This window comes from Prionailurus viverrinus, chromosome C1 (genome assembly GCF_022837055.1).
Source record: "Prionailurus viverrinus isolate Anna chromosome C1, UM_Priviv_1.0, whole genome shotgun sequence".
In the NCBI taxonomy this organism is placed as follows: domain Eukaryota; kingdom Metazoa; phylum Chordata; class Mammalia; order Carnivora; family Felidae; genus Prionailurus; species Prionailurus viverrinus.
In genome coordinates this window covers 113,257,994-113,273,050 of record NC_062568.1, presented here as the reverse complement: position 1 = coordinate 113,273,050, position 15,057 = coordinate 113,257,994, and the positions used below count along the sequence as shown (strand labels likewise).

Here is a 15,057-nt window from a genome sequence, read left to right as displayed (position 1 = left end):
AGCTGAAGAGAGGACAAATAAAGACATTTATTTTCCACAGTTGAACTGCCTGGAGCTCAATGGAATGACATTTTGCAGAAATTCATACTTAAAAAAAATTATTCACAGATTTCTGAAGACAATGACTCATGCTGAAACTTAGCTATAACATAAAAAAGTCCATTAAACACAGAGTTAGTGTTCATTTTGCAAACTCGAGTGCCAACTTTCAGAACAAAATTACTTCATTTTTTTATTAAAAAAAAATTTTTTTTTAACATTTATTTATTTTTGAGACAGAGAGACACAGAGCATGAGCAGGGGAGGGTCAGAGAGAGAGAGGGAGACACAGAATCCAAAACAGGCTCCAGACTCTGAGCTGTCAGCCCAGAGCCCGATGCGGGGCTCGAACTCACGGACCACGAGATCATGACCTGAGCCAAAGTCGGACGCCCAACTGACTGAGCCAGCCAGGCGCCCTCAAAATTACTTCTTTAAAATAACTTTTCTAACTCTAATATCCACTTATAGAACATTTGGAGGGGGGAAGTAACAGGGGAAAAACTCCCCAATTTTTATGTAGTTCCTATCTTTTTCTATGATAGGTGAAATCATAATGTATGTACAATTTTGAATCTGGCTTCTTCAGTGTTTTAAGATAAATCCTTCCACGTGCAATTACACTGTGAGGGAGAGGCAGGGTGGTACAAAGTAAATAAATTAAGCTTAGGCTCTGTTATCAGCAGACCTGAGTTTAGGTCTAGGACATAACAGTTGGGTCATCCTTAACTGCAAGCCAGGTTTCCTTACTTCGAAAATAAGAGTAATCTGGGGCGCCTGGGTGGCGCAGTCGGTTAAGCGTCCGACTTCAGCCAGGTCACGATCTCGCAGTCCGTGAGTTCGAGCCCCGCGTCAGGCTCCGGGCTGATGGCTCGGAGCCTGGAGCCTGTTTCCGATTCTGTGTCTCCCTCTCTCTCTGCCCCTCCCCCATTCATGCTCTGTCTCTCTCTGTCCCAAAAATAAATAAACGTTGAAAAAAAAAACAATTAATAAAGAGTAATCTACTTACAGGGTAATTTTGAGGATTACACAATATAATCTGGCACAAAGCAAGGTACGATGAAAAGTTACCTGTTACAACTTTCTCAGAGCCAAGGTGAAAGTCACCTGCACCACTGCTGAGATAAAGTTATGGCTCCACGTGTGGCAAAGACCAAAACACTTGCTGTCAAAGACAGTACCAAATAAACCAAACCAACTGCTGAATTAAGATACACTTATTTATCTCAATGTCTGCCCTTATAATGATTTGTTAACCCCTAAAACCCAGATCAACCCAACATCTTTCTTCTCTCATTCTAGTCTTATGCTATGAGAAAAACAGTATCCTGTCTGCTGCCAAGACAAATGCATGTTTTCCGAGGCCCTCCATCAACACTATTAGGAAATACTAGGAAACTGTGTTAGTAATTCTTGGGTGACTCTATAGTACACCATACAGCATTGGCGGTGGACATCCTCCAAGATGTCCTTCAATGATGCCAATTCCTGTTATCAATGCCCGGGTACAGCTGCCTCTGACAATGAACAGGGCTGGCCCATATACCAACCAATAGATTCTGCAGAAATGATAGTATATGACTTTGAAGGATGAGTCATAAAAGATATTGTGCTCTCTTGGGGTGCTTGCTCTGAGAAGTTAGCTCCTACGATGTGGGATACTCAAGAAGCCCATGAGAAGGTCCCCATGGGAAGTACCTGAGAGTTCCTGCCAACAACCAGCATTGATGCCCAGGCAGGTGAAGGAATCCCCTTGGATCCTCCAGCCTCAGTTGGGCTTCAAATGACTTCAGCCCCAGCTGACATCCTGACTGCAACCTCACAAGAAATGCTCATGAACCAGAACCACACAACTAAGCTGCTACTGAATTCTGAATTCCTGGCCCATAGAAGTTATAAGACAATAAATACTTATTTGCCTACTATGTCCCAGGCATTCAATTACTTAAGTATTGTTAGATGCTGAGATTCTACTGGCAGAGGGAGACTCACAAAAATCACACAAATATATAATCACAGAAACAAATATACTGCATAGCTGAAATTTGTGAGAAGTGTTCTGTAAAGAAGAACAAGGTGGAAAGCTAACTTAGATCAAAGAGAATGTCTCTTCCAGGATGCGACAGTTGAGACCAAAAGTAGACAAGTTTTACAGAGGTGAGGATAAATCTGGAAGCTGCACTTTTAAGCCTGCCCAACTGCCTTCAAATAATGCATTTTACTCCACTTTACCAGCTCTCCTCTAAGTGAAAAGATAATAACTCTTCCTTCACAATATCTGATCTCTCCTTCCCCTCTGTCCTCCTATTCTTAAAAAAAAAAAAAAAAAAAAAAAAAGTCCTACCCTATTTCTTCTCCAGATGCCAGATAAATGCCTCATTCTACGACCTAACTTCATAAACATAATCTGTTTTGGAGCTTTATTTCCTTTTCTTCCATTTATTCAACCTACTGCAGTTTTGTTGGCACCTCTGGTAACAATGCTAAAATTGCTCTTTCAAGGTCAAACAATGACTGCCCAAATGTTAAATCCAGGAGCTAATCAAATTTTAGTTGCATTAACTATTGGTCATTCTTTCCCTGAAACTCTACTATCCTCTTTGACAGTACACTAGTGGGTGGTTGGCTTGTATCTTCGATCACATCTTATCCGTATAATTTGTTGGACCTCCTTCCCAGATTTTAAAAGTCATTGTGCCCCTTAAGATATTGGGTGCTAAATGAGCAATAAACATGCTTCAGAGCTCTCAAAGTTGAATGGCATTCTATAGAAAGTGTCATAGCATTTAACAAAGAATAAATTCTTTTTCACCTCCATCTCTAAACAGAAATTGGTATTTCTCATCAAAAAGAGATTTAAATCTCCCCTTTTCTCCAACACACACACCTTGGCAATAAAGCAAATGGAGCAGCAAAGCCAAGCTAGGCAGGAAAATTTGATCCTTGATACTTAAGGAATATGGGTTCTTAACATTTTTCGTGTCACAAACCCTTTTGGGAATCACATAAAAAGATCAAGACCTTTTCACCACCCAAAATGTGAGTACATGAGCTGATATAAGGAAAGATTTGCAAATAAATTTGAGAAGGTTCCCAGACTCTGATTAAGAATCCCAATGACAGAACACAGAGTGCTCAGGTGAGGGAGGAGGGAAAGGCAACACAGTGCTATATAGTTAAAGCCAAATTTTGGTTAATATTAAGGAGCAAGACCTTCCAGTGAATATCAGTTAATCAGTTCTGTACTTTGCGCAGGTTCATAAGTAAACACTAAACCTTAGTCTAAAAGGCTCCTGAGGCAAGACATCTATGTCCCAGGATCAAAAAGTCTACAGGAGACAAACAGAAGATTCTAGAATGGATCATATCTATTTCCTTAGCCATACTATCTTAAGGTTACCTTCAATATCTTCATGAATGATGACCTAGAGATAAATCCTTTACGATTCAAATGCATAGTGAGAATAAACAATTCTCATTACCCTATGGCTTGTCTATTTCCCCAAATATTGTCAATGTTTAGGTTAAGTCCTCATTTGTTTTTAAAAAAATCTGCAATCCTTCAGTTTAAGAAGTGCTCTAAATAAAGCTTTATATGAATAATTGTATTGGCTAGAGGGATTAGATTGTTATTGTTCAAGACTAGGCATGGTCAGGCAGAATAGCCTAGATCACTGTCTCAAGATAACCTGGTTTTTGTCTGGATAAAAAGAAAATGGCATCATTTAAAAGAGAAAAACAAGAACTTTAAATCTGTTTGCTTGTTTTTTTTTTAAATGTTTACATTGTTTGGACAGGCCTGGGTAAAAGTACATAGAGAGCTGGTCCATGCTTTTGACCTCCATTAATCACCAGCTCTCTTTTCACTGTGCAAACACAGCAAAACAAATTACAGATTTACCCTTCCTTATGCCTTGTATTTCGGTATTTAAAATTTCAGGGCACATTAGATATTCATCTGGAGTACCTCCATCCCAACACCAAATCTATCATATTTACGAATTATTCTATGCAAATAGAAATAACTTTATTTTTAAGTTACTTAGGTGGAACAACAAACCAAGGCAATAAAGATATGTCAACAATAAATACAGTTTAACAAATATTTCTAAGTGGTATCAATGGCCCAGGTCAAATTTAACATTATTCAAAACCACCGAAAGCACATGCTCCAATGGTGAGTTCATAGTACCACCTTCATATTAAAAGAACTTCATTTAACTAGGGGCGCCTGGAAGACTCAGTCGGTTAAGCGTCAGACTTGGCTCAGGTCATGATGGTTTGTGAGTTCGAGCCCCACATTCGTGTCTGTACTGACAGCTGGGAGCCTGGAGGCTGCTTCAGTTTCTGCGTCTCCCTCCCTCTCTCTGGTCTTGCCCACTTACACTCTGGGTGTCTCTCCCTCTCTCTGGTCTTGCCCACTTACACTCTGGGTCTCTCTCTCTCAAAAATAAATGAACATTAAAAAATTTTTAAAAATACTTTACTAAGTTTTAATTATTAGTATTAATACAATTAATACAAATTGGACAATGTGAAACTTAAATGAGAAATTAGGGTTATTCTCTTTAAATACTGTATGAATTGGGACTTTTATAAAATGCATTATCTTGGCACTCAATCACAGCTGCTCTTACCCCAACTTTTATTAAAATTATTTTTCCATTTGTGATTGTCCCTCCGCATATTTCATAATATTAAGAGAAATTTTAAGTAAAATCATGACTCATTCAAATATAAAAATGAGTAGGTATCCAACATTTTATTTAACTCAAAAGCAAACCAGGCAGGTGGTAGATTGAAGGGAATTCCAAAATTGAACATATTGATCAGGAATATTGAAATGAACGTACAGGAAGGCAACTTCCACTGAATCTTTAAGAGGACAAAATCTACATGTCTATAGACAAAAATTATACAGTATTGACATTAGTTATCTAGAGTTCACAGAGTTGTAAAATAGCTTTCTTGGAATAGCTTTCTAGATAGAATCTAGATTATGCAGTTTTCTACTGAAGCACACATTTTTTCTAATTATATAATGCATATCACCTATAGGAGATTTTAACTATACACACCCACCTAAATGCTCCCTTCCCCATAACATTTACTGAAATAATAGTTTGTTGCCACAATTTCCTCCTTTCTCATTCATCCAAGCCACGGAAATCTTGTTTCAAAACACCTACAGTGCTACATCTATCTGTAGTCTCAATCGCTACTATTGCAATTTTCTTGAATATGGAAGACCAGCTGCATATGTGTTAACAACTCCAGAAACGTCTGAAGATAATCAGATAATTTAGATAAATGTCTCATTTCTAGGTTGACTGCAGACATCTTGTTAAATAAGCAAAGGCAAAGGCTTATTTCCATCGTAGAGCTTTTTGTTAGCTTTAATTTTCCACAACTACACACATCAGAACTCATTTCTGAACATTTCTGTGCAGCCCAAGAATAGAAGCGGACAGAGCTGCAAGACAGAAAGCCTAATTTCCACTTGGTGACAGAGTACCTAAACCTCGATTACCACGCAAGGAGGAGTCAGCACTGGTCACTTCCCCCTCAAGCGGCCAGGGAGCGGAAACACAAAGCCAGACCAATGTCACTCCAGGGACTGTGGGGATCCAGACAACTCAGCATCCTGGGCTCGGCGCCTATCCAGCCCTGACTCGACCTGCTCTCGGTTTGTGGAACGCCCCGTCCACACGCGCGGCAACATACACTTGACCGTGGGGCTGTAACCTGCAGGGGTCCCAGCCGCCCTATCTCACCTGCATCCAGGGCGCGTGCCTCCCCAGTGACTGCAGCACCACTGGTCCTGGTACCCAGGTCTGCCTACCCTGTCTTCTTGTCGATAAGTCGTCCCCGACAGTGCTGCGGGCCAGAAGAGCCCGACCAACCGCTGGGGAAGAAGTGGCAGGCTCATTCTCCCAGAGGGCGGACAGCACTAACCCTCTCCGTCCGCACCCCTAGCCGGGGCCGAGTCCGAGCGCCTCCAGCCGCGCCCCCCGCCCACTCCGCCCCGCTTTCCCCCCTGGCCCGGGTCTAGGTCCCGCCTCTCACCGCACTCCGGCGGTCCCATCCGGGCGGCAGCGGGGCGGGTTAAGCTCCTCGCAGAAAGCGGCCGAGCGGCATCCCCAGACACCCCCGGCCAGGAGCTCGGCGATCAGGTGAGGCAAAGTCCCAGGAGGCTGGAGTGACCAGCTGGAAGAGCTTTGAGTGGCGAACACGGCTTCCGCTACCGGCCGGCCCTCACCAACCACAGCCCACACGTACGTCATTTCCTCCTCGAAGGCAAAAGGAATGCCGGGCGGAAGTGGGTCGCGGAGCGGACCCGGAAGGGGCGGGTACTGTGGGCGGGTCCAAGCGGCTCGGATCCTCGTGGAGGCCCAGGTGGGTAAGGTGGGGGCCAGGCGTTCCAACCCCGTTTCTCGCGGTCTTGGCTGAGGCCTTCGGGGCACCAGCTCCAGATGAGGCGGGGGCGTTTGCGGCCGGTTGCTAGGGTGGAGGGGACCCCGAGCGACTGCGAACCTACCGACGTCCCCGGAGGCCACCTGCAGTCGCCCGGGGCTGGCGCCTGCGGTAGTAGAGGTGCCGCCACTCCAGCGGCTCTCCAGAGGATGCTCGGGCAGCATGATCCGTGTGCGGAGCCCCCTCACTCTGTCCTGACTGAAGACTTGGGTTAGGGACGTCTGACAAGTCTGTCGCAACGTCCCAGCCCTTCAGTGCATCATAGCAGCAACGTATTTTGGGGATCTGCGGCTATACCTGGAAACAGGGATGGTAGGGGTGCGGGGGAAGGTTAGGTCATGACCTCTCTCTAAAAGGCGTCGAGATCTGTGCACGTGAGACACAAATGACCAGTGCCAAGTTGTATGGAAGGTAGTTTGAATACGGAGGCAATTGAAAAGGCTGCGAGGATTGGTCTAGCCTCGGAGGAAGTGGGCCTCGGAGAATAACACCGGTTAAAAAAAATAGGTCATGGACAATGCACGTTTTTCTAGGTGAGAGGAACAACGTGAAGAAAACAAGGTGGCAGGACAAGGAAGGAAACCAACTAACCTGATAGGAACCCAGTGGCAAAGAGCTAGAACAGAAAGTATCTTACATCCCTTTGCTTAGTTTCCTTGTCTGTAAAATAGGGGTAAGAATAGTACCGACTTTGAAGGTTTATTGTGAAGAATTTTTTATCGGTATATTTACAATACTTTAGATGCTTTTCTAAATGCCTTACGTGTATTAACCCTTTTAATTCACTCAATTGCTATTTGTCATTAAACAACCACATGTTTACTCAGGTGTATTCATTTAATACATCTCTATTTATAAGTGCCCTTTAAGTCTTGGCTGCTCTAATAATATTTTTTTATTAATGAGCCAAAGGTTGCTACAAGGTTTTGAGCCTGAATGGCTGGGAGGGTTGTGTGTCTTAGAAAAAGGAACAAATGAGGGGTTCAGGAAGCAAGGTAGGTTTGGTTTTACAGATGTTCAAGGAGATGCTGCAAGGTCTTTGGGAATATTTCATAAGTTTTTGGAACTCTGTTATTTGTATTCACATATATGGACAGGAATAGAGATGTAGGTGTCCCTGGGCCCAGGCATCCTATATGAAGTCTCCAAGGAAAATACTGTGGAAAGAATTGGTAGATGGCCAAAGACTACCAAGAGGACCAATTCTAGTTAAGGGGCTGGAGAAATAAGAGGAATTGGGGAAGAATTGATCAAATGGCATGGGCTAACAGCATTATCACATTGTTAATCTTTTCTTGATTTTTAACTGGCTTTTGTTGGTTCTTAGGTGAGGAAAAATGAGGCCGCTAAGTGATTACTAAAAGAAAATATTAAAGAGAGCTGGCATTGATTATTTTTCTGTTAAGGTAGGCTGAAGGAGAGTGTAATCAGAAATAGTTTCTGTAGAGTTAAACCAAATGTAGAAACCAGCAACAAAACGCAGCTCCCAGAAAAAGGGTGTAGTTTCTGTTTGGTGTTGTATTTTTTAAGATGCATAGGTGTTTGGGACACTTTTCACTTTGTATCAAGACCAGAGAAGCTTGGCTTATCTTCTTCACTTGTATCTTTTGTCAATAACCAGTGTTTCAGGGGCACCTGGGTGGCTCAGTCAGTTGGGCGTCCAACTTTGCCTCGGGGCATGGTCTCACAGTTCATGGGTTCGAGCCCCACGTTGGGCTCTCTGCTGACAGCTCAGAGCCTGGAGCCTGCTTTGGATTCTGTGTTTCCCTCTGTCCGTCCCCTGCTCTCTCTGTGTCTTTGTCTCTCAAAAATAAATAAACACTAAAAAATTAAAAACAAAAACAGAAATCGGCCCTGGGAGGTAATGTGAATGTGGCTCTCAGCAATCTGTTTTCATGAGACCTCTAGTGATTTGGATATGTACCTGAGTTTGAGAACCACTATGCTAGAGGATAATGTGCCATGAAGTTAAGGATTTTCTTTTACTCAACGTCATATCTCTAGTATCTAGTATCTAAAATAGCACTTCTCCAGGTAGTAGGATTATAGTAATTGTTTACTGTAAATATATTCAGACTCTGTCCATCTCAGTGTAAAAACTTTGATGGCGGTTGAATGAACAGAAGTGAATTGTTGAGCTGCCTTGAGGCCATATGTCGGTTATTTGTGAGGTGGGCATGACGAGATGACCAATTTGAAACTTGAGGAATGAGGGCTTACACGTGAGTCAACAGCACATAAAAAAATGAAGATGTCCAGGTATTATGTGAATGATTTATTCAGAGTAAATAAAAGCGAAGAAGCCACAAGTTACATGCTTTAACCGCATGATAAACAGTTGGTGTTTGCTGGCCTCACAGAACCCAGACACCCAAGGAACTGAGTTTTCTTTGTTTGCGTGCACAGCTGCCTCACTTGTGGAACCAGACATTACGACATGGGGCTCACGAAGCAGTATCTCCGCTATGTTGCCAGTGCAGTCTTTGGCCTTATTGGCAGCCAAAAAGGTAATATTGTCTTTGTGACGCTTCGTGGTGAAAAAGGACGCTATGTGGCCGTACCAGCCTGCGAACATGTGTTCATCTGGGACTTAAGGAAAGGAGAGAAGGTAAGCCAGAAATCAATGAGGTTGATAACTGATTTATACGTATTTGAGGGTGGGGAGGCAGAAGTGGGAGGTGTTTCTATGTGTGTGCCCCTGGAAGACAAGTCTTTCTTTGGGCCTAGGTAGCAAGTAACAGGTTCTATTGTGTTCTTCTGCACTAAATTCTGAAAACCACACCAAACAGCAGTTTACCTCTTAGGTATCTGTTTGTAGTATTTCCAGGTTAAGTAGTCGTCATTATTCCTGACATGTTTGGTTTTCTCTGCCAGTTCTTTATTTTTCAAGTTCTTCTACTTGGCCTCGCAACCAGTTATAAAATATTAGCCATTTAAAAGGAATATTACTCAGCTATGTTGATCGAGTCTTTTTCTCACTTCTACAGATGAGGCCCAAGGTTGTTAAACTAGGTTTTGATGCTTTGTGACTGAGTTCCCTAAACCTACCACTTCTGCCAAACCAAGTTGAGGCGTTTTGATCTTGTCCACTTACTATGTGACTCCCAAGAGGTTAATACTTTGATGCTTGTTGCCACCCAGAGTTTCTTGGGGATAAACCATACAGCACTCTAGTGGCACACAGATTGACTTCTTTAAGATGGGGCTCAGTTAAAGTGAGGATGTTTTAATAACCCTATATGGAAAGTCATTTGGTGTTAACATAGGATAAGGATTTAGTAATTTATCACTTGGGAAACTTTTGCACATTATTATGCTAATGTAGGGCTTTGGAGAATATAATTTTACCCTTTCTTGAGTGTTTCATTGCCCAGCACAAATAATAATTCCTCTATTAAAGAACTTGAGATGAATTGTCGAATTTTATTATCATTCATAAGAGTGATCTGGAATTATTGACGCTCTTAATTTTATTGTCCCTGATTATTCCTACACTTTTCCTTTGATGACGTGTTTGACTCCTGTACATCGTTTATGATTCTTACAATTGCAGATCCTCATCCTTCAGGGACTTAAACAAGAAGTCACTTGCTTGTGTCCCTCCCCAGATGGGCTGCACTTAGCTGTTGGTTATGAGGATGGGTCTATCCGAATCTTCAGTCTCCTGAGTGGGGAAGGAAATGTGACCTTCAATGGACACAAGGCAGCCATCACTTCCCTGAAGTATGATCAGCTAGGAGGCAGACTGGCTTCTGGGTCCAAGGTGAGACTTTGAATCAGGTGCCCAGATTTTGATTTAGTAAAGGACTATAAGGCTTATGTTGAAGCTGGTTGTTCACAAAAACTGATGGGTGAAACAGTGGGTTCTTGGTGTACATAACAGTATAGATGGTGGAAATAAAGGGAGAAGGATGAATATGAATTGGGTGGTTCATTTTATTTCCTATCACGTTCTCTGATAAAAGCCTGTTGGTGTTGTTGGTGTTGTTTTTAATCTTTTTAATGTTTATTTTTGAGAGAGAGAGACAGGACAGAGTGTGAATGGGGGAGGGGCAGCGAGAGAGAGAGAGAGAGAGAGAGAGAGAGAGAGAGAGAGACACAGAATTCGAAGTAGGCTCCAGGCTCTGAGCTGTCAGCACAGAGCCCGACGCGGGGCTGGAACTCATAAACCGTGAGATCATGACCTGAGCCAAAGTCGGATGCTTAACCGACTAAGACACCCAGGCGCCCCAAAAGCCTGTTAAATATAGGAGCAAGATGAGGGTGCCCCAGATAACTATTATATAACATCATTGTGGAAGTGCTACTTAAAACAGTACACGAGGGCGCCTGGGTGGCGCAGTCAGTTAGGCGTCCGACTTCAGCCAGGTCACGATCTCGCGGTCTGTGAGTTCGAGCCCCGCGTCAGGCTCTGGGCTGATGGCTCAGAGCCTGGAGCCTGTTTCCGATTCTGTGTCTCCCTCTCTTTCTGCCCCTCCCCCGTTCATGCTCTGTCTCTCTCTGTCCCAAAAATAAATAAAAACATTGAAAAAAAAATTAAAAAAAAAAAACAAAACAGTACACGAGGGGAAAAACAGATGGGTCAAGGAGAGACACAGTGGTCATTCTTTGCCATTAAGTCCAATAAAGTCCACAGTCATCAGTTTAGAAGTTGCAATATAAAAGATTGCATTGACAGGGACGCCTGGGTGGCTCAGTCGGTTAAGCGGCCGACTTCAGCTCAGGTCGTGATCTCGCGGTCCGTGAGTTCAAGCCCCGCATCGGGCTCTGTGCTGACAGCTCAGAGCCTGGAGCCTGCTTCTGTTTCTGTGTCTCCCTCTCTCTCTGCCCCTCCCCCATTCGTGTTCTGTCTCTCTCTGCCTTTCAAAAATGAATGTTAAAAAAAAAATTTTAAAAAAAAGATTGCATTGACAACAGTAGGTTAAATAACAGAAAAATACTATGAAACCATACTGAAGAATGTAACAGAAGACTTGAATAGAGATACAAACCATGTTGAATGGGAAGACAAAGATGCTTTTTTCCAGTTCACTTATATAGATAAAACAATTTAAATAAATATATCACAAGTTTTTGTTGTTTTTTGAGAACATGACCAAATTATTTAAAGCATGAATGGAAAACAAATGAATCAAAAACACCAGAAATTTGGGAAAGTTGAATAATAAAACAGGTCTTCAGGTTTGTTTTTTTTCAGAGTTAGATTTTTTTAGGAGGTTTCAGATACTAAATGCATTATGAAGATATAATTTAAAATGTGTTAATCTGGCATCAATGCAAAAATAGGTAGATTATTGCAACCAAATGGGAATCCCAGACTCCAATCCACTCTCATGTTTCTAATTAGTATATTTTAAAGATAATGCTTCTGGTGTGTATAAAAATGATGAATTACTCACAAAATAGTGTAGGCAATTGGCTCAGTATGTAGGGGGAAGTTTTGAATTAAAGCTTTACTTTATGCCATATGCAAAATGAGTCACAGATTAGAAACTTAAATAGTAAAGAGTGATATTTTAAGTACACTAGAAGATACACTAGAAGTAAGTATCTGCTACTAAGGTAGAAAGGGACTTTAAGCATGTCAGTAAAGAAAGAAATTACAAAGGAAAAGATCAATAGATTTGAATATTTAGATTTAAAGCGTTTTTACATTAAAAAAAAAAAGGAAACTTATTGAGAGTAAATCCTGAGTTGTCACAGGGAGAAATTTTTTTTCCTTTTATCTTCTTTGCTTTTTGTTGTATTTGTACGAGAAGATGGGTGTTACCTGAACCTGTTCTTGTCATGGTGTACATGCACCTCAAGTTTATCCAGTGATGAATGATTGTTATTTCTCAATGAAACTGGAAAAAAAGTTAAAAGACATTGAAAAAGGGGACGTATTTAATATTTTCAGTGTAGGAAGGATTAATAGCGTTCATCTCATAATAACTTTACAAACGAGCCAAAGGTGAGACCCTAAGGAGGATGAAAGACGTGACCTAGCAGTTCAAGAGAGGTACAAACGGCCAGCAATCACTGTAGAGCATGTGCAGAATTTCTTGTGAGTATTCAGAAATGCAAATCCAATAAATACTGAGACAGCATTTTTAACTTCTGAAGTTGGCAGTGGTTTTTGAGAAGCTAATAATATCCAGAGCCAAAGAGATGGGAAAACTGGCCTTGTCATTCGTATCCCTGGTGGGCCTACAGATTGGTGCAAGTTAAAGAGATCGCCTTGTCGCGATGAATTGCAAACTTGAAAAATAATACCTTTTAACCCAAGAATTTCCCTTTTTAGTATTCTGATCTGAGGTATATACAAAGATTTCTGTGCAAGAATGTTCATTTCCACATATTTATGATAGAAATTTGGGAACTACCTAAGTGGTTAAAACAAAAAATTTTAAATGGGTTATGGTATATCCTTAGGATTGATTATTATATGATCATTGAAAACGAGAACAGTCTGGAGGGATGTGGAAAAATGGAAATATTTTAAGTGAAAAAAGTTGGGGGGGGTTATAAAATGTTACCAATAACATGATCCTAAATTTAGAAAATAACATTTTCTAAAAATAACCTGGATGTTGGATTGGAACATTATAAAACAGCATACCTGCAACAGTGGTTACATCTGGGTGGTGGAATTAACTGGTGTTTATTCCCTCTGTACTTTTTTGTATGTGTTTCCAGATTTTCTACAGTTTTCTGTTATATCACCTTTGCAGTAAAAATACTACATCCTATTGTTTCTCAAGGCACTGTGGTAAAGAAAATTCTTCTGTACTATCTGATCCCTTTAGGACACAGATACTATCGTATGGGATGTGATCAATGAAAGTGGCCTCTACCGTCTGAAGGGGCACAAGGACGCCGTTACACAAGCATTGTTTCTACGAGAAAAGAATCTACTAGTTACTAGGTAAAGAAATAACAGTTTCGTTTCCAGTTCTTTCCTATGTGAATGCATCAGAGAGGGTTTCAAAGAGGAAATGTGCCTCATTCCTTCCTCATTTCTCTGCACTCTCCTCAGGCTCATGTGCTCGCTTCCTCCTTTGCCCTCTGCATTCCTCTGTCCTTCCCTCTTTTCCCCAGTGGTATCATAGAAGCTATCCAGAGTTGTGTCTAGCATTTTTAAAAGTATCTTTTCTGATTTGTTATTGTTATCCCCTGGCATTAGTTTTTCCGTGTTCCTTAAACTTTGACATGCCTTTCATAGACTGAGGTGTCTGCTTTCTGGATCCCTAGAAAGTCAGGAAAGCAGAATGTGGAGCAGTGGGCTGGTGTAAATACCAAGTGCTTGAATTCCTGCCTGCCTTTTGAGAACAGACGTGCTCTATACGTAACCCTTCTGAACGTCTCTTAGGTTGAGCCATTTGAAATTTCCGTTTGTGTAGGTCAAACATGATATCCGCCATTTCGTATGGCTCAACCTTCTATAATAATTATTGGTCCTGAGGAATGGCCACCCAGGGAAGTTTGGGATCCTAAGGTTTGCCAGCAGTAACTAGAAGAACTTTAGTAATGACTCAGAAGCAGTTGTGAAGGAGCACTGAATGGCATACCGTTGGTGGGTTAGTTCCTGTGGGATGGCACGTTGGTGTGTCTTGTTAGATAACACAAGTTCTATGAGAGAACGACTAAGGTTCCACTAGAATTGTACCCTTTATAGCTCAGTGAACAGTTGACCCTTGAACAACAGATTTGAATTGGGCCGGTCCACTTATCCGTGTGTTGTTTTCAATAAATAGAGTACTGTAAATGTGTTTTCTCTTATGATTTCTTAACATTTTCTTTTCTCTAGCTTTGTTGTGAGAATGCATATTACATACAACGTAAGCGTTAAGCAGCTGTTTATGTTATTGGTCAACAGTAGACTGTATGTGAGTAGTGTTTTGGGGGAGTCAAAGTTGTATGTTGATTTTTGACTCCACTGGGGTGAGGGAGCCGGTGCTCCCTAACCCCCTCATTGTACAGGGGTCAATTGTTAAAAAAAAAAAAAAAAAAGGAAATAACACAGTGAGGTGGGATTGTATACGAAAGACTTCATAAATTGGGTTTTTTGTCTTTTGGTTTTTTTCCAGTTTGGTCATGAAGGAGAATTATATTGGATTTATATTAGTGAAGAAGCAGGGAAGAGGTGTTTGAGGCAGGAGGAGTAGAGCTCATTGGCAGGGAAACTCAGAAGCCAATTAACGAGAGGTTTTGAAAATGGTGCTGAAGAATTTGATTTTGATTCTATAGAGAACCTGGAGCTAGTGTAAGTTTAAAAAGTTGTGATTATCTGATAGTAGTTTATTGGATGTAATGAAGGAACGGGAACGGACAAAGAGATCAGATGAAAAGCTATGAAAGTAATTCAGGCAGTAGAACTGAAATTCAGGCTTGTGTACAGAAATGAATTCGAAGGAGTGAAGGCCTCATAGAGGCGGCATAGAGACCAGCTGGAAGCGGGAGATGGGGGAGCAGAAGAGATCCGAGGTATTTCTGTGTCAGACAGCTGACAGAAGGAAAAGGTTGATGCTGCCGTGCTCGAAATGATGGGCCACAGGTCCATCA

At 41.6% G+C, this 15,057-nt stretch overlaps 2 protein-coding genes across 6 annotated transcripts in view; one reads left to right on the top strand and one right to left on the bottom strand.

The window, feature by feature from the left end:
• The window catches only part of GDAP2 (ganglioside induced differentiation associated protein 2), an 81,041-nt gene extending 74,744 nt beyond the window's left edge, over positions 1-6,297 (bottom strand). For all 4 annotated transcript variants that reach the window (XR_007154563.1, XM_047869462.1, XM_047869463.1 and 1 more), the window contains exon 1: positions 6,106-6,297. The gene's annotated coding sequence lies outside the window, so the exon portion shown is untranslated. The remainder of the gene's footprint in view (positions 1-6,105) is intronic.
• An 87-nt stretch (positions 6,298-6,384) lies between these two features.
• The window catches only part of WDR3 (WD repeat domain 3), a 31,796-nt gene continuing 23,123 nt past the window's right edge, over positions 6,385-15,057 (top strand). Inside the window, exons 1-4 of one of the 2 annotated variants that reach the window (XM_047871568.1) lie at positions 6,385-6,435; positions 8,920-9,121; positions 10,067-10,276; positions 13,302-13,420. In XM_047871568.1, coding sequence (XP_047727524.1) covers positions 8,951-9,121; positions 10,067-10,276; positions 13,302-13,420 — 500 coding nt within the window. In that variant the 5' untranslated portion in view covers positions 6,385-6,435; positions 8,920-8,950. Of the gene's footprint in view, positions 6,436-6,580; positions 7,047-8,919; positions 9,122-10,066; positions 10,277-13,301; positions 13,421-15,057 lie in introns of those variants that run through there. The other variant, XM_047871567.1, reaches the window with a different exon arrangement.